The sequence below is a fragment of the Meleagris gallopavo genome, chromosome 5 (assembly GCF_905368555.1).
Source record: "Meleagris gallopavo chromosome 5, MGAL_WU_HG_1.1, whole genome shotgun sequence".
Classification (NCBI taxonomy): domain Eukaryota; kingdom Metazoa; phylum Chordata; class Aves; order Galliformes; family Phasianidae; genus Meleagris; species Meleagris gallopavo.
In genome coordinates this window covers 45,596,271-45,615,692 of record NC_139408.1, presented here as the reverse complement: position 1 = coordinate 45,615,692, position 19,422 = coordinate 45,596,271, and the positions used below count along the sequence as shown (strand labels likewise).

At 34.9% G+C, this 19,422-nt stretch overlaps 1 protein-coding gene across 5 annotated transcripts in view; it reads left to right on the top strand.

Annotated features, from left to right (window-relative positions):
* DICER1 (dicer 1, ribonuclease III) overlaps nucleotides 1-17,911 on the top strand; it is a 65,024-nt gene extending 47,113 nt beyond the window's left edge. For all 5 annotated transcript variants that reach the window (XM_085225561.1, XM_085225560.1, XM_085225562.1 and 2 more), the window contains 9 exons: nucleotides 29-134; nucleotides 226-401; nucleotides 677-1,460; nucleotides 3,315-3,470; nucleotides 6,956-7,838; nucleotides 9,632-9,900; nucleotides 12,519-12,681; nucleotides 12,779-12,854; nucleotides 13,133-17,911. In XM_085225561.1, the coding sequence (XP_085081687.1) occupies nucleotides 29-134; nucleotides 226-401; nucleotides 677-1,460; nucleotides 3,315-3,470; nucleotides 6,956-7,838; nucleotides 9,632-9,900; nucleotides 12,519-12,681; nucleotides 12,779-12,854; nucleotides 13,133-13,298 (2,779 nt within the window). In that variant the 3' untranslated portion in view covers nucleotides 13,299-17,911. The remainder of the gene's footprint in view (nucleotides 1-28; nucleotides 135-225; nucleotides 402-676; nucleotides 1,461-3,314; nucleotides 3,471-6,955; nucleotides 7,839-9,631; nucleotides 9,901-12,518; nucleotides 12,682-12,778; nucleotides 12,855-13,132) is intronic.
* The last annotated feature ends 1,511 nt before the right edge of the window (nucleotides 17,912-19,422 follow it).

Sequence of the window (19,422 nt, the reverse complement as noted above, 5' to 3'; positions counted from 1 at the left end):
TATTAAACTATTTTCACATGTATTTTAGACTTAATCTTTTGACTCCTCGCCATTTGAATCAGAAGGGGAAAGCACTTCCACTAAGCAGTGCTGAGAAGAGGAAAGCAAAATGGGAAAGCCTGCAGAATAAGCAGGTAAAATACAAGTATTAATTCAAGTTGCCTCTGCATTAACAGTAGCCTGGAGACTACCCTTAGGAATAAAATTATATTCTTCCCATCTCAGATACTGGTTCCTGAGCTATGTGCTATACATCCTATTCCAGCATCTTTGTGGAGAAAAGCAGTTTGCCTCCCCAGCATACTTTATCGCCTGCACTGCCTTTTGACAGCAGAGGAACTAAGAGCTCAAACAGCCACTGATGCTGGGGTAGGGGTTAAATCACTACCTGCAGATTTCAGGTACATGTTTTTTCAATATGTTTAAAATCTGACTTCGCTGAAAACAAGGGAAAAACTTACTGGTGTGAGAATTTGAGATTGATAGTCTCTGTTTAACTCATGTTAAACAATGTTTTCAGTGAAACTGGTAATTAAAGACTTGACTGGAAATAGTGACCACAGCATCTAAATTCACTTTTTTTCAGAAAAATATTACTTTTTTTTAACAAGTATGTTCATGTAGTTATCTATCATATTTTTTTCTTCTTAACAAAGCCAGCATGTTCTCTTCACAGATATCCTAACCTGGACTTCGGATGGAAAAAATCTATTGACAGCAAATCTTTCATCTCTATACCTAGCTCCTCTTTGGTAGAGAATGAAAATTACTGTAAGCACAGCACAATTGTAGTCCCTGAAAATGCTGCACATCAAGGTGCTAATAGAACCTCTTCTGCAGAAAAACATGACCAAATGTCTGTGAGTTACAGAACACTGCTTGATGAGTCACCCAGTAAACTCCAAATTGATGTCTCAGCAGAACTTGCAGCAATTAATGGTGTTTCTTATAATAAAAATCTTGCCAATGGCAATTGTGATTTAGTTAACAGAGACTTTTGCCAAGGAAATCAGCTGAATTACTGCAGGCAGGAAATACCTGTACAACCAACTACCTCATATCCCATTCAGAATTTATACAGCAGTGAGAACCAGCCCAAGCCCAGCAATGAATGTACTCTACTGAGTAATAAATACCTTGATGGAAATGCTAACAGATCTACCTCAGATGGATACCCCAAAATGACAGTGACCACCAGTACTTCAACAGCTCTTAATCTTTCAAAAGACAAAATGGATTCTGAAAAGAACACTTCCAGTGGGTACTCCTCAAAAACTCTCGGTCCTAATCCTGGTCTCATTCTTCAGGCTTTGACTCTTTCAAATGCTAGTGATGGATTTAATCTGGAGCGACTAGAAATGCTTGGTGATTCATTTTTAAAGCATGCCATCACTACATACTTGTTTTGCACTTATCCTGATGCGCACGAGGGACGGCTGTCATACATGAGAAGTAAAAAAGTAAGTAGTAACAATCCAATGCTATCACATCTAATATTACATATTATATAAATATGAATTACATATATTGTATGTATATGTAATTACAAATGTTGTATTGCTTGTGTGTGTGTGTGTATGTGTATATGTGTGTGTGTGTGTATATACATATATATACATATATATATACACACACACAAGATGAGGCAATTGATGCTACTATAGCTGTAATTGAAATTGTTTTTTTACAGTTTTTTTCTAAATCTAAAGCAGCTGATGACTGTCCCTAAGAAAGGACAGGGCTAAACTGAACTGAAAGTTCTAGGTTAGTGAGAACGTATTTGGTTGTTTAGAGTAGAAACTCTTAATGGGAGCACTTGATTCAAGAGTTTGCAGCACAGAGCATTAGACTGTAGCTTTAATGACCTTTTATTTGTTTCCAGAATGAGTTGCCTTCCACAAAAGCTTTTTGCATGATCTTACAGGAATACTAAAAATGAAACAAACAACAAATTGTACGTAACTGTTAAATAAAAATTTATAAAAGTATTTTAATGTAAATGGTAGTGAGCAAAGTCTTCACTTCTGCTGTTATAGTTTTAGAATTCTAGAGTATTAATTGTTTTTTCCAGGTAACATAACTTAAATTTAATGTTGAGAATTTGATTGACTACTTCTAATAAAATGCATCACTGAGGATTAAATGACTGAGTAGTTTAGTCTTGGAAAACGAGGAAGGCTAAATAACTTGCTTTAAATAAAAGATGTGGAGCTCTTGGAGCGGGTCCAGAGGAGGGCTAGTAAGATGATCAGAGGGCTGGAGCACCTCTCCTATGAAGAAAGATTGAGGGAGCTGGGCTTGTCTAGCTTGGAAAAGGGAAGGCTTTGGGGCGACCTCATTGTCGCCTTCCAGTACGTGAAGCGAATGCACAAACAGGAGGGGGAACGACTGTTTACATGGGTTGATAGTGATAGGACAAGGGGGAATGGTTTTAAACTGAGATAAGGGAGGTTGAGGTTAGATATTAGGAGGAAGTTTTTCACTTGTAGGGTGGTGACACTCTAGAATAGATTCCCCAAGGAAGTTGTGGATGCCCCATCCCTGGAGGCCTTCAAGGCCAGGCAGGATGTGGCTTTGGGCAACCTGGTCTGGTTGTTGGCGACCCTGCACGTAGCAGGGGGGTTGAAATTAGATGATCACTCTGATCCCTTTCAACCCAGGCCATTCTGTGAATGCAATTGGATATTTGAGTTCAGATTTCAAGACTTGAAAAAGAAATGTGGAAATTGTGTTTAAAATAAGAAATGAAGGTCAGAAGTTGGTAGTTCAAAAGTAAAAGAAACTCTTGATGCTTGTGTTTGTGTGTTTTTCCTTTCCTTTTAAAATATTTAAAAGCTTTCAAATCTATCAAAATAACATCTGTATTATAGTTTAAGATTTTTTATGTGGAACTGTTTTTACAATTTTCTATTGCTAAAGCTTAAGTCAATCTACCCATAATAGTAATCATTTTTCATTCCAAATCTAGCATGAATGTTGATTGTTAATACTGGTAATTAATGACACTTGTCCAGGTTATATTTACTGTTATTCTAAAATTAGTAGTAATTTTACTTTGCAAAGAGAACTTAATCTAAGAGATTAAGCTGAAATTGTCACACTTAATATGTTTAACTTAAATAAATAAATCTCTGCTGTGTTGTGAATTGGATGCACTATGTCAAGAAATCTGATCACCCTTTAGAGAACTAAAGGAAATGCACAATGGTACAAAATCTGACCTGACCTCATAAAATCGTTTTGGTCCTTCATATATTAACCTTTTCTTCTGTAAATGCATGTCCAGAGAATTTATCAAAGTATTTTTCCTGAAGGTCAGCAACTGTAACTTGTATCGCCTTGGAAAAAAGAAAGGACTGCCTAGTCGAATGGTGGTATCGATTTTTGATCCCCCCGTCAATTGGCTTCCTCCTGGTTACATAGTAAACCAGGACAAGAGCAACACTGATAAGTGGGAGAAAGATGAAACGGTAAGAATTCATTTAACAATGTTGATGGATAATTATCTGCATCTGTCAGAATAGTTTAATGACTGTAATCTGTATCCTCTAACTCCTTCCTTCTCCCGTCCCTTACATATTTTGCTACATTTTGGAAATAAAAGAAAAAAAATCCATATATTCTTTTCATTTCTATCTAAAATATAACCATAATTTAAGGAAAATGAGGAGCAAACTGATCCCGAATAGAGCCCAAACTAAGGAAATTTGTTGAACATCATCCAGTATGTACTAATAGAAAAGCAAGAAAGAAAAGCTTTTTTGCTTTAGTTAAGGTACTCTCCTGAGTTTACCTGGTCTGAAGTTTCTCCTGGAAATTTTAAACTGAATTATCATTATTGGTTTTGCTGTAACGTTTGTATGCAGAAGAAATTTTGTCTGCTTTTTAATAAATGTTTTTACCTTTATAGAATATATGAGGTGTTGTTATTTTTCATAGTGCTTTGGAGAATGAAGTTTACAGCTGGCTTGAGAAAATATTGCTTGCTGTTAGCTAGAAAGTGAGGATGGCTGAGAATTACTCTTCTTCCAAAATAAAATGCAGACATAGACACTTCTTAGTGCCTACTGCTAAAAACTTCAGAATGGCAAATGTTAATGAAGTAGTAAATTATTTTCTGACTCAACTCATTTTATATCAAGAGTAGAAGTGGATGTTTAGGAAACACCACTGATTACAGCGGCCAGTGATTTAATTTTTAGGTGTTTGAAAATAATTTGGAGGTTGGGGGGGATTGTAGGGATTTATTTTTTTTTTTTTTCCAATTCGAAGACCACACTTGGATTGCAGAACCACCAGAGGGCATATGAGAGGGCTGTTAGGTAGATGTACTGTGCAAATAAATATTTATTGCAGAATAAAACAACTTGATTATTGTGGTTCTGTATTGTGCCAAGATTTCATTTCAAAGAGACTTACTGTTTTACCTTTCTAAAAATAAAATAGTACAGTTGGGATAGGTAGTAATCATTACTTTTAAAAAGCTCTCAGTTCTCCATAGCTTTTCAGTGGCCTCTTCCTCTTTCACTATTTATTTGTAAATAAAATTATCAATTTCAGACCGAAAAAAAGAGGTTTTTTTGTGCCAAGTGGTGAATTAGATTTTCTGTTATCTTAGATTTAAATTTCATTGTTTATCTATAGATCTAGAAATCTCATTTCATTATGACAAATTATTGTTGAAATGTCCTAATCAAATGTCGGTATTATTATGTTGTCAAGCATTAAGATCTTTCCTGTAGCAGCATGGTCTGTTATTTTATCAAATAGCTGATTTCCAAACAGTGAGAAAAAAAATGTAGTTTTATTTAGCTTGTGGCCATAACTTATTCAAAGTTAATTTTATGTTCTTTAAGAAAAAAAATTCTCTTCTGGGGTTAATTTTTTATTATTTTTGAAATGCTTTTTAATAATGAAAAAACATAGCTATCAGAATTATATCCTGACTCATTTAGCTACTGAGTATACTCATTACTTAATTTTTCATTTTCTATTTTTGTAATGTGAGAGGCAGTATGCAGGCAGTGTGAGGGTAGGTTACTTAGCTGTCCTGTTTCTTCAAGTTATTTAACTTGTGAATGAAATTGCAGCAAAAATGCAATTTATCATTTTTAAATTATTTTCAAGGACTGTCACTGAAACTCTTAAAAATGAATGCTTCTGATTTTTGTTTTAGTGACAGGTGAGATGGGTGATGTTGGATAAGGAAAAAAATCAGCTCAGTTCTAGATGGTTAGAAAACTTATGCTGCTACTAGTTTCTAGAATATATACTTAATAAACTTTCGCAATTTTCACTGAACAATTAAAGTTAGTGAAATCCCTGCTTTGAGCATGTGAAATGGGTAATTACAACAGCAGAATTTTTTTGGTAAAATATAGCCGGGCTATGAATTTCTATAGCCATTCCCTCTCCCTTCCTTCACCTTTCCTAGACCTGGCTAGGGCTGCCACATCATGTTGAGGAAGAAGGTTGTGATCCAGTTGGTCAGTGGATGGTTTCAGGGGTGTCTGGTGCAACCTACAGCTGCACGTCCACAGCTCTAAGAACTTGTACAGTTGGCCCAAATAGAAGGGTCCCCAGTTATAGCATCTGGTTCACAGACTCGCAAGGTTAGATAGCTGAGACTACAGCATACCATACATAGATTGAGGGCAGATTTAGGCTGTTTCACTTGATTCAAAATGGTGTTGGCTTTCAAGACCCAATCCAGAAAAGCACTTTGAATCTGATCTTGCTCCGATCAAATTCAGTGGCAGAATTCCCATTGACATCAGCGATGTTGGGTTGAGCCTGTGAATAGTCCTTTTGATATAAGGACGGCTACTTATGCATTTAGTTAATATGTTAAAGTGCTTTCCTGGATTGGGGCCACAGCAAATTGTACAGCATTGTATCGCTTGGACGTATCTGTATTCAATTTACAATTTATTTCAGTGTACACCGATTTGTTCCATGTGAGGAGGGAAAAGATATGAGACATCATTACTTTTATTGTTTTGGATATGTAATTATGTAATAAAAATGGTGACAGATGTAACTTTTAATTAGATAAGGTTATGGGTTTAGTCTGAAAAAAAAAAAAGCTATGTACCTATCTAAAGGATAGGATTAATACTGGTTCCCTTTGCACTGTGTCATTGTCCTACATCATGATTTAATGTATAGATTGCTGTTCAGTACCAAACAAAAATCTGTGTTGCATAACTGTGTGATTTATGTGCTTTTCCATTCTTAAACATTCTCTATTGAAATATTAGTGGTGCAAAACTTTTGAGAAGCTGGAGAGGTTTCATATGTGTTAAAATTACATGTTATTAATTTGTTTTTCTTCTGCTTCTATGCAGATCACTTACTGAATCCCTAACATAGACAATCAGGACAGTCTCCCACACATTCATTTAATTCTTGCCAATTTGTATTAGACTCCTCTTTTGGTCTATAAGAAACAACTACACTGATTAACTAAACTTTTTATTAGTTGCTGAGTAGACTGCAAGTTATTTGCAACTCAACTCTATTTGAGAGCATAAATAAATATGTTTTGCTGATTCACACAATGACTACTGAAGTGCTAAAGTCTAAGTGGTTGTTTAGTTTTCTTCAACATACAAATATGCACTTAGTGTTTTGGTTTTTTTTAAATCAGTTTTGTGTGCATTTAATAAACATATTAGCATGAGTTCCTATGAAACATAGCATGTGTTGTATGTAAAACATACAAAACCTTTATTACTTAACCTTTAGGAGTGTATTCCAAGATAATTATTCTAGACTTGGAATGCTAATGTTAATTGAGGTTGTCTTGTGTGGCTGATTAGACAATATGCTATTAACTAAAAAAGTCAGGCTTATTAGCAGATACTACTCATATCCAATTCTTATGACAATTCTGGAATAAAATCACGTTTTCCTCTTCAGTAGCATGTTGGTTTTTTTTTTTGTTCTTTCATAGACAAAGGAGAGTTTATTGGCTAATGGTAAACTTAACTATGGTGATGACGATGAAGAGGATGAAGACCTAATGTGGAGATTGCCCAAGGAAGAAACAGACTTTGAAGATGATTTTTTGGAGTATGATCAAGAGCATATCAAATTCATAGATAGTATGTTAATGGGATCAGGGGCTTTTGTGAAGAAAATTTCTCTCTCTCACTTTTCAACCACTGATTCAAACTATGAATGGAAGGCACCCAAGAAGTCATCCCAGGGTAACGTGCCATTTTCATCAGATTTTGATGATTTTGACTATAGTTCTTGGGATGCTATGTGCTATCTGGATCCTAGCAAGGCTGTCGAAGAGGATGATTTTGTTGTCGGCTTCTGGAATCCATCAGAAGAAAACTGTGGTGTCGATGCAGGAAAACAGTCTATCTCATATGATTTGCATACAGAGCAGTGTATTGCTGACAAAAGCATTGCAGACTGTGTGGAAGCCCTGTTGGGCTGCTATCTAACCAGCTGTGGTGAAAGAGCTGCTCAGCTTTTCCTGTGTTCACTGGGGCTGAAGGTGCTCCCTGTAATTAAAAAGTCTGATTGGGAAAGCACTCTGTGTCCGACCGGAGAGAACTGTAACAGTGAGCAGAAGAATCTTTCACCAAACTCTGTTTCTGCTTGTATAGTTAATTCAGAGCCTTTTCTTTATAAAGACCTGGAGTATGGCTGTTTGAAGATCCCACCAAGGTGTATGTTTGATCACCCAGATGCTGAAAAAACCCTGAATCACCTTATTTCTGGTTTTGAAAACTTTGAGAAGAAAATTAATTACAGTTTTAAGAACAAGGCGTATCTTCTTCAGGCATTTACTCATGCCTCATATCATTATAATACCATTACTGGTAAGTTGTCTGAATTAAAAGTGTTTTTTTCTTGTATAATAAATATAAGAGAAGTAGGTTTTTTGTATTCCCATATGTAGTCTTTTTTTTTTTTTTTTTTTTTTTTTTTTTTTTTACATCTGATGTACTATTTTAAGAAGTCTGTAGTCTCTAAATAAAAATTCTTATAAAACAGTATCTTGCCCTGATTTAGAAGGGAGGTACTTGTTGAAGCTTGTTGAAGTTGATTTTTCATAGTTTTTTAATTGATGCAGATTCAGGGTGCATCTTTGAGACTCTATTGTTAATGCACATGACTAATGTTAGATTTTCAGTAAGCTGTGTTAAAGTCATATGTAATTGCAGAAAATTTGAAAGTGCTGATCATGTTTTGCAAATATATTTAGCAATTTGTCATATAATTTAATCCCAAACATGTTATTCCTTGAGTGTATATCTAAGACTAAAAGTAGATTATACAACATTTATAGAGACTTCAGTTTTAAGTTGGGAATTTGAAGGCTTAATTTAAGTTCAGATATTTTATTGAGTAAATGTTTAATGTAAAAGTTTGAAGTAGTTTACCAAATCCAACTAAATATTAATTTCAGGTCAATTGCTTACTGTTCCTGTACATGATCTAACAGCAGACCAAATCTGTAATATTCTTCAATTACTTTTGCTTTGTCTGAATTTTTCCCCATAATGAATTGGTTCCTTAGTCCAAGAAATAAGAAATCATTTCCTTAATTAAAGAAATAAGTCATTTTGAAAAGCTAGTACATTGAGAAATAGTCTGAAACACTGAAATGTTCCTTTAGTTTTCTGCTTGAGGTAGCATTACCTATGTACATTCTTACTTTTGGTAGAAATTTCACAAAGCATATAAAATGTAGATTATTCCTTTTTATATACTATCAAGGAGAAATGTTGAGGCATAGCAAGTAGGTTAAATTACGTTGCTTGTAGCAGAAACTTTTGATTCCCTTTTCTTTACCATATAAGATAATTTAGAGTTGCTGTAACAGCTGAGTGTTTGGATTTTTCTTAAGGAGCATTAATTGAGATCTTAGTATCTTAGATACCAAGGTCAATCTTCCCGCTAGCCATTTCACTGTCAAGTTACTTTTGTAGGAGTTTTGTCTTCCTACTCTTCCCACCTGTTCCTGCTTGCTTTTCAAGATCATTTTTGTGGTGGTGATGGTGGTTTTATTTATATTGTAAAAATAGATCTCCATAGCTCTCCTTTCCCATCTGCCTTGTCAATTATCCAAACAACAAAGACATGCTGATGTCATTTCTCAGTGTAAGTGAACTCATTCTGAATGGGAATCTTAGTTCAATGCATTTCAAGAATTGTGTGGCAAGTTAGGTTAAAAAAAAAAGAAGAAAAAAAAAGCCTCGTTGTATGTCACCCTGCTTTTAATGAATTGACTTTTTAATTCATATTTGCAGCATTAGTTGTCATTCCTTTCAGATTTGTACACTTTTCTTGGCAGAATAGGATGACTTTGAATGTAAGCATTAATTGATTATATACAAGTGTTTGCTAGCCTGACAAATTAACATTTGGCTCAAGAGTGTTTGTGTTATTAGATAAAACTGTTTTTTTTCTTATTTTGATAATTTACTAGCAATCTTTTTAAGGACAAAGATACCTGTTTTAAAACATGCTTGCTCTTCCCTGAACATTGGTTACTTTGTGGAATTTACATGGCAGTGTACCAAATCTCCTTTCCAGAAAGGCCTGGAAAGAATGTGTGTGTTAAACTTAATTGTGTTGTTGTACCTTCTTTTATTTCCAATGCTTTAAGATTGTTACCAGCGCTTAGAATTCCTGGGAGATGCAATTTTGGACTACCTCATAACCAAGCACCTTTATGAAGACCCACGGCAACACTCACCAGGAGTTCTTACTGACCTGCGATCTGCTCTAGTCAATAATACCATTTTTGCATCGCTAGCTGTAAAGTATGACTACCACAAGTACTTCAAAGCTGTCTCTCCTGAACTGTTTCATGTTATTGATGACTTTGTGCAGTTTCAAATGGAAAAGAATGAAATGCAAGGAATGGATTCAGAGGTTAGTGGTGGAAGAAAAAAAAATGTTTTCACTATCTGATTTGTAGCATGTTAGATTTCTTATCGTGATGCACATTTTTGTAATGCTTTAGTCTTAAGCACAAAGCAGCCAAAGAGGCAGGTGGCTCTCAGTAGTAAAGGATGCAATATGTGGAGCAAAATACAATATTCAGGAGGTGTAGAGTGAGTAAAAATATCAAAAAAAATAAATTGAGACCAGTTTTGCCTATAGATTTTTTTTCAGTGACAGTTGATTTCTCTCTGTATTTCACCTTTGTGTTGTTCGTAACTTTTTTTCCCTGTGCTGTTCTTAGCTTGCTTCTCTGATTGGAAGCCTACTGTATTGAAGAAGCATTAAGTCACGCAGTGCTGACTCAAAATAGTCTATCCACACAACACCAAAAACAGTAATAGCTTGGCAAAATACTTGGATTATTTAATGTAGCACACTGTAAAAAAAAATGTTCACTGTTTTTTTTCTGGATGACTTTTGCTGGAGCAGGTGTCATTGCACTCTGCACAAGAATGTTTGAAATGCTCCTAGAAGCTTTAGAGCTGCTAGACAAGGAAACATAGGAATCATTTAAATAAACCACTTGAAAAAGAGTTTAGCTGAAGACTTGCAAACTAATCATATCTGAGATATGAAATGAATGTAAATAAAATATTTGAATTAAATATAAATACTTGAAATAAATGTAAATGAACATTTACTGAAGAATGGACTAAACCTGTCTCATTTAGATAAGCATCTCAGAAAACATATGAGCACAAGGGCCTGCTGGGTGAAATTTTAACCAGGGTCCTGCAAGAGATAGACTTTCTTGTAATCCTTTTTAAAAAATAATATCTAGCAGATTTTCCTATTAGTTTTTCAGAAGACAAACAATTACTAACTTCTTAGAAAATATTGTGCGAATAATAAACATGTTATCCTTGACTTAAGTAATTTCTTCTTTTTGATAGACAATTTAAAGCTCAGGAATCAAAAGCCTTCAGTACTTATGTGTTTACAGCCTTTGCATCTGGTAGAGAGTGAAATCCATGTGTTTTATGGGAAGGCTGAGAAAACTAAGAGAAGAATAAGAAAATTTTTATTGAAATTTAGATAATTGTTTCTCATCAGAAAGCCAAATTATTATCTATGTTCTTCACAATATGAGTAAAAAGGTTAGAATCTCAAGAGTTCATAACAGTGATTTTTAGCTTTGTTCAGTTTTTGCTGGTGTGCAAAAAGATGGTCTAGAAAGTTTGATCCAAGTTGCAACGAAATTGTGAGATAGCTGTTTCAAATAAAATTCTTGTTTCACTCTCCCTATGCCTGCTCCCTATCTTGGTCTGGCACTGAATTACTGAAACTCTTATGTCATCACAGTTAATGCACAGAGTCTTTGTTTCTGCAGTCCATGCCAGCTAGACTGGTTTCCATGTGTGTCTCCACATCATCTGCTTTGCTTTTTTAAATTCTCACTCCTGAAACATCTGTTGCTCCTTGCCTTATTGATCTTAATTTCTCTCCCTTCTGTTATTTAAGCACTGTATAATTCTAAAGTGTTTAGTTTGAACTTGATATGAAATACACTCTTCAGAACACGGTTCATTATTTTTTTAAATCATCATAATTCCACTTTGGAGGGTGTACGCATCAGGTTTGACTTATTGTTTGATTTATTTTAGGGAGAAATGTTTTAGAAGAGACTAGCTTATGAAGCATTGTAGTGACTGTTAAGAGATCTGAATTGCATCGTAAGCCCTAAATAGGGGCTGGCTGCTGAGGAAAAGACAAAAATATATTTCTCTTTAGGACAGTAATAATCCAAAACATTTCTTGGTCTTGTATTACTTTACTTGCACTAAAGTGAATGCAAATTATATATATTTGAAATATTTGTAATTAAGGAGTGGGTTAACTCAAGATCTGCAAGATAGACACCATAAGTTTAGTTTTAATGAGAATTTAATTTGGACTTAAATTAGTGCAGTAGCAAAAAAAAAAAAACTTGCCTGCTATGTTTGAAAAATACCTAAAACTGACCTGTTAGTTCAGTCTAATGGTAATGGTTATCAGTTAATAGTGGCTTACTTTACTAATGCTTCTTTTATGCCTGGTTTTCTGGGTAAATGAAGTAAGAAATGGTGCATCTGACTTTCATCCAGAGACTTGACTTAGAGATTTTAAAGCCTCCTTCTAGGAGGTCTTTAATGTATGAAGTCTTTCTTTGTTATGAGTACCTTTTGACTATTGATTGATAGAACCGAGTCTGTTTCTTATTGGAAAAAACAGACCCATGGTGAAATGCTACAGAAATATTACAGGAGGAATGCACAAAACATGTTAAGTCCTCTAAGCAATGGTGTTCGGGGACTTTTTTTTTTTCACATTTGAAAAATGATATATCCAGCAAATTGGTTTCATTGGGGGATAAAAGAATAATTTCACCGCGGAAAACTGTCAATGAAAACAAGCATAAAGGAAGCAGCTCAGGGTAGGATATAAGAGAACTTATATTTCTGAATATCATTGTTTTATTTTAAAAGAAGCAAATGTCTCTCTTTTCTCCTCCCTTTCCCTCTCTCTATCCCCCCACCTTGATTTTGTTTTTTTTTAATTGCAAACAGCTCAGAAGATCTGAAGAAGATGAAGAAAAGGAGGAAGACATTGAAGTACCAAAGGCCATGGGGGATATATTTGAGTCCCTTGCTGGTGCCATTTATATGGATAGTGGAATGTCTTTGGAAATGGTTTGGCAAGTGTACTATCCAATGATGAGGCCATTAATAGGTATAGTCAGCTTTCTGAAAAAAAAAAAAAATAAAATGCCATCTGCTTTGAGGAGAACAAAAATCAATTTTTATTTTTACTTTTTACTTTTTATTAGAAAAATTTTCTGCTAATGTGCCCCGTTCCCCAGTGCGAGAGCTGCTTGAGATGGAGCCAGAGACGGCCAAATTTAGGTAAGACCACACCTTCTTTAGAATACACCATCCTAAAATGTTCTTAAGATGTACTTACAAACTACAGAGGATTTTTTAAAAGTCATGAGTGATTTTTAATTCCTTTTGCATCAAAAAGTTATTTTTGTATTCGTTTTTGTATAGTTTTCTGAAAAAAGTATAGTGATTTCTGTTTAACTTCACTGCTTTTACTGCTGTAGAAAAGAGAATATCAATCTTGTATTTCACATTAACGTGCTTTGACAGTAAGTAAGTAATTACTGTGTATATTTTTGCAGTCCTGCAGAAAGAACTTACGATGGAAAGGTCAGAGTAACTGTGGAAGTTGTAGGAAAGGGAAAGTTTAAAGGTGTTGGCAGAAGCTACAGGATTGCCAAATCTGCAGCTGCAAGAAGAGCACTACGAAGCCTCAAAGCAAATCAACCTCAGGTCCCAAACAGCTGAGACTCCTCTTATAATAAATAAAATGGGGAAAAACGCATAAAAATAAAGCAAATTTTTTAAAATGTTGATGTTGAGAGGAACAAATTGGAAGACAGAATTTAAAGTTTGTTTGGTAACAGAATAGATAACAAAACATTTAACATGTATAAAATTTTGGAACTAATTGTAGTTATAGTTTTTTGCGCAAACACAATCTTGTCTTCTTTCCTCACTTCTGATTTGTTTAATCACAAGAGTGCTTTAATGATGACATTTAGCAAGTGTTCAGAATAATTGTTGTCAGGTCTTTTTGGTTTACTTTTATTGTCAGTACAGCTTTGCTTAGTGTTAGAAGGCCAGGGAGCTTATGCCTAATGCAGTTGCTAGATGTATATATAGTAATCTTGAAATCCTTCAATCTGTGCACTAGTGCCAGTCATAAAGCAGTTGATAAACTGTACTGGATGATTGGGTATAAGAAAGAATAAGTGTGCCAGTATTCTCGTTTTTGTTTTTTTTTTTCTCCTACATGTCATCTTCTTACATTAAGATGGCATTCCCAATCATTATTGCACTTATTTGTTAGGGACAGATTTTAATTGAAATGGCTGGCATACCGGTAGAATGAGACTTCAATTTCCTTATGCCACATAGTCTCGCATTAAAAAAAAAAAAAAAAAAAAAAAAAAAAAAAGGTTCTTGCCTTAAAAATAAATAAACCCTCATTAATAACCTTTAATTTCTGATCTTTTTTGGAACAAACTATTTTACATTCCCGTCATTTTATTATGCATTTTACAATGATACAGCTCTATATTTACAGTACAACTCATTACTATAGCTGTGAGTTATTACAGGATTATAATAGAAATTGTATTCATATATATGTAATTAGGTTATTTTTAACAATTCTGAGGAGGTGGTTAGTCTACAGATTTTTTTATACCATAAACAAAATATGGTCTTTGGCTAAAATTCCAGTTTTACACAAACCTGCAAGCTAGATAGTTCCAATACTGGAAACAGTAATGAATAATTGTACAGTGCAAGCTGTCATTCTAACAAAATAACCTTAGACATATCACACCTAAAATATGCTGCAGATTTTATAGTCAATTGGTTACGTATTTAACAAACAGAGCACCTTTACACTTAGAAATATTTCCACGTAAATTTCTTACTGTACTTTTCAGAGTTGCATGCATATTTCACCTACCAAAGCTGTGCTGTTAAATAACATGAAAGTTGATGTTTGAGATAACTGCCGTACTTTTGATACATCTGTGATTTAGGTCCTTAATTTAGAGAAACTAGCTCATTGATGTTTTGATCTACTGGGGGAGGGGGGAGAATCATACATTTATTTTTTAGGCTTTGCCTATACTTCTTTAATTAGATTTATGTAGGCACTCTTCACTTAAATACCTCAGTTCTTTTTTTCTTTTCTTTTTTCTTCTTTTTTTGCATGCATTGTTTTTTCTGTTTTGGTGCTATGTTTATATATTATGCTTGAAAATTTAATTTTTGCACTGTAACTATAATACCTCTTAATTTACCTTTTTAAAAAGCTGTGGGTCTCGTATTCCCACCAATATCAGTAGAGGTTTGCTGCAATTTTGCCCTGTTAATTATGCTTGAAGTTTGAGAAAGCGGAGCAAGGTGTTTTAACATTTTCCAGCACAATAGTTTGAACTTGATGCTGTGTCTTATGTATTAAATTACAGATAAATACTGTATTTCCTGCTTTTAAACCCTATTCCTTTCCTCACAAAATGCACACTAAAACAAAACAAAAGCTGTCAGCTCTTGCTTTCCTAACAACAAAAGAAAAAAACCTTAGTGGCAAGGGGTAGGCATTAAGCTTTTCTGAAATACAGTTTTCAAAAGTTCATGTATTTTCTATCTCAATCATTTTATTTTTTTTTTTAATTCTGCAAGAAGGACTATTCTTATATTTGAAAAGAACATTGTTATAGTAGGCAGAATGTGAATTAAAATAGTAGCTTGCAAAACAGTTCCTGCATTTCTTTGTTACTTCAGTAATGAAAATGTAACATGAAATTACAAGACCCGCAAGTCTTGGTTTGTATTTAAAAAAAATAAATGTAAATGAGATGGAACAGTCTAAATTTTCAAAGGTAAATTGCTTTGAGGTAGCCTTTTTATAGGAGCAAATGGATTACCAATTTAAGTTATAGCTCTTCCTTTAGACTAGGAGTAAATTTTCTTAGAGAAAATACATGATCATGGAAGTTGGCAATTCTGCATTTCTCATCACATTGATCAGACCATCTATGAAGTGTTAAGTAGTTTTAACTGCATTACAAAAGAATTAAGGTTAGTCTTTGAATGCTTACGATTTCTTACTGATTGTTTCAAGGTTATAGATTCTCAGGGGTTTCAGGTGATTGTTAGCAGTAATGTGGTACAGAGTGTCTTTGCAAAGAAACTGAACCAAGTTTGCTCTGTATTTCAGAACAGTTTAATGATCACTTTGTTACTAGACAAAGCCTATGAATTGGAAATCTGAAATGTGTAGTGGCTGACTATAAAGTAGTTTCTGCTGCTGATGCGTTTTTAAATGAGTTTTAAATGCCGTAATGTTTTCCAGTGTGACCTCATTGAAATATTTTATATCCTTTGAGATAGAAAAATCATAGTAGTTTCCATCTGTGTGTTTTACCCTTCAGTTGATATGATTTTGATATTGGACAGTATATGCTATTAAAGACCTAAATCTGATCATTTGAAGGTTGGGATAGAGATCACTTGACATGCTGTAAGCACAAGTGTGCGCAGACTGTTGCAACCCATCTTCAAAAGCAACCACACGGCCACACAGGCTCATCTTAAAAATAGTGTGGGGGTTAGTTGGCATGAACCTTGTTTTTTTGTTTTGTTTTGTTTTTTTATCTAAGTCCTGTTATACTGTACTTTAAACAGTCCTCCTAACTATGCTGCGTTTTTATTTTTATGGCTTTTTTTTTTGCGCTGTTCTGTTCATGTAGCACAAATAAGCATTGCACTTGGTACCATGCTTTACCTCATTTCAAGGAAAAAATGCTTAACAGAGAGGAAAAATGTGGTTTGGCCTTGCTGCTGTTCTGATTTACTGAATTTGAAAAAGATAATTATATGCCTGCAATGTGTCATTTACTTGCACAACTTAAATAGGTCATTTGCAATGTCTGTGGCATTTTTACTGTATGTGGATAAATATGACAAAGGGGTGTGACAACTCTTGGTTGTATTTTAAAGCTATTGTTTTTTTTTACTACATCATTTTACTGTTATGTGAAGTAATTAAAATTAGAATGACCTCTGACACTCCAGTAATTATCTCTGAACAAACAAACATATTATGCATATAGCGTAGTTTCTGCAAGAAGACAGTCCTTAGAATTTGGTCAACCTCAACTAAATCTCTGCTCTGTCTGAATATTGAGTGTCCAGTAGCGACTTCTGAAGTGTTTGTTCAGCTTGATGCTGCTAAAGTCCGTACAGAAAAAGCCTGTTAATTTTTAGTCTCGTTATAGAATGTGTTGTGACTGCAGAGTACAGAACTTAGGGAAGAATTCAGACTGGTTGCAGTGCTGGGGAGAAATACAGTGTTGGCCCAAGGATGATGTATGATATATATATGTATAGCAGAGTTTGGATTCTTCTCCTTGTAAGTAAATACAGAACTATAAACTGGAAAATGGGGGGGGGGGGGGGTTATGTTACTGCGTATGAGATAACTATGCTACATGCATTTATCTGTATAGAAAATGAAATCTTTGTATCCCAGTCACAGCAGCATCCATAATCTGAAAGTGACAAATAGTGTTGAGATCTGCTGTGATGCTACACTTGCTTCTGTCTGACAGTATTCTGGGTTTATATACTTTAGGTGGGATTCTCTGCAAAAACATTCTTTTGGAAATCTCTGTATTTTTTATATGAGTAAAGTGAGAAGGATTTTGATTTTTGGTACTTAATTACTGACATTGATCCTTTTCCAAGTGCTCTGATTTTCAAGAAGCTGATTTCTTTACCTTCCTACTAGGTTTAAAACTAAAAACACTACAGTTTGTGACCATGAAATGTAATCTAAATATCAACTGTAACTCTGTAACTCAATCTGAATTATGTTAGTAAATATCTAGAGGTCATTGTAGTATACTCCACTAGCAGTTAAAATTAACTTTTATCAAAGCTAACTACATTTCTTAAAAATAAATTTTATCCAGTAAACTCCTTGGGTTTCTTCCCTCTTTTATTTGAATGGCAACCACAGACTACTTTAATTGCTTTGTAGATGCACTCAGAATATACTGCAGCAGCAAGTTAGAGAGAAAAATGTTTGTGGACAATAATTGGGAATTGCAGGCGTTTTTATTGTAAATAGTTTGACTGAAAAGATGGTTAAAATCAAGTAGAATGAATAACAAATATAATTTGATGGACAATAAAATATTTACCATCACATGCTGCAGCTGTCTTTAAGGGACATAAAATGTAATTCATTCATACTGTAATCTTGCTGCAGAAATTTGCAATCTGCACCTTATGGATCACAATTACCTTTAATAGTTTTTTGTAATAATTGTAGCTGAGTATATCTCCAATAAAGTTATGGTCTGTTCACCTTGTATTGTCTTTTCTTTTTGTTTTTAGTTCCTGTTAATCTTTTCATAAATCTTCTAGAATTAACAAAAACTTTTTTTGTCTCAATCTAAAATTAAAAAAAAGAAGGTGAAAACATTATTTCTTCACCTTGTTTAAATACAAGTCTGTCATCTTCCTCTTATGAATGAACTGTCTTCATATCTATGTGAAGACTCGTAAGGGATGCTCAGGTTAAAAATGATGGTGTATGTGCTACAGTTTGATCTCTGTGTTGACGATTATATCTGCTAAACTGCTGCTGAAGCTAGGAGGCCCCAAAGCAAAGGGGTTCAGAAACACAAGCTTGCACAATTCAGCATGTTTTAAGAGTGAAATGTTCATTTGTGCTAATAGTCTCAAGATTAATTAAAATTGTTTAAATTGTTTTCTTGTTTTCCTTTAAGTATTCCATTTCTCCTGTATATTGAAAACATTTGGAATATTCTGACAGGTGCACCAGTGTTGTTTGGCAGTGGGTAACCTTTTGCTCAGCTGTAATGAAGCAAGTAGTTCTCAGCTAAGGATTCTAAGGAGCTCTGTGGACCTCTTAGGGCTTTCCAGCTATTTCCGATTCCCCAGCATTGGTAGGTAAGGCCCTTCAAGTTCCAGTATGTAACTTATGTAAGCCCTCACCTCCAAATGCTAGTAACTGGGTCAAACTGCAAAACTTTCCCAAGGTATCTGACAGAAAAATGGGCCTTAGTTTTTCTTTTTTTTTTTTTTTTAATGCTGATGGCATTATCTTCCTATTCACTGTGGGAGAGGAAGACTGGAGGGGCCATCACACTCGTCTCAATGAAAGTGATCCATCACATGCAGAATGACTGTGATGACTGGTGCCAAGGGCAATGCTCATCAAGAGCATCCAGTCCCCATCCACATACCATCGATATTTCCTCACTAAACCACGTTCCTAAGTACAACATCTAAACATTTCTTGAACACATCCAGGCACAGTTACTCAACCACCTCCCTGGGCAGCCTGCTCCAGTGCTTGACTACTCTTTCAGAAAATAAATTTTTCATAAAATCCAACCTGAATTTCCCTGGCACAACTTGAGGCCATTCCCTCTAGTCCTGTCATTAGTTATGTGGGAGAAAAGGCTGACCCCCCACCTCACCGCAACCTCCCTTCAGGGAGTTGTAGAGAGCCATAAGGTCTCCCCTGAGTTTCTTCCAGACTACGCAATGCCAGTTCTCTTAGCTGCTCCTCATAAGGCTTGTGCTCCAGACCCGTCACCAGCTTCATTGTCCTTCTCTGGACATGCTCCAGGGCCTCAATGTCTTTCTTGTAGTGAGAGGCCCAAAACTGAACACAGTACTCCAGGTGTGATCTCACCACTAAGTACAGAGGGGTTATCGCTTCCGTGCTCCTGCTGCCAACACTATTTCTGATACAAACCAGAATGCTATTGGCCTTCTTGTCCACCCAAGCACACTGCTGGCTCATGTTTAGCCAAGAGCCAGCCAACACTCCTAGGACCATTTCTTCTAT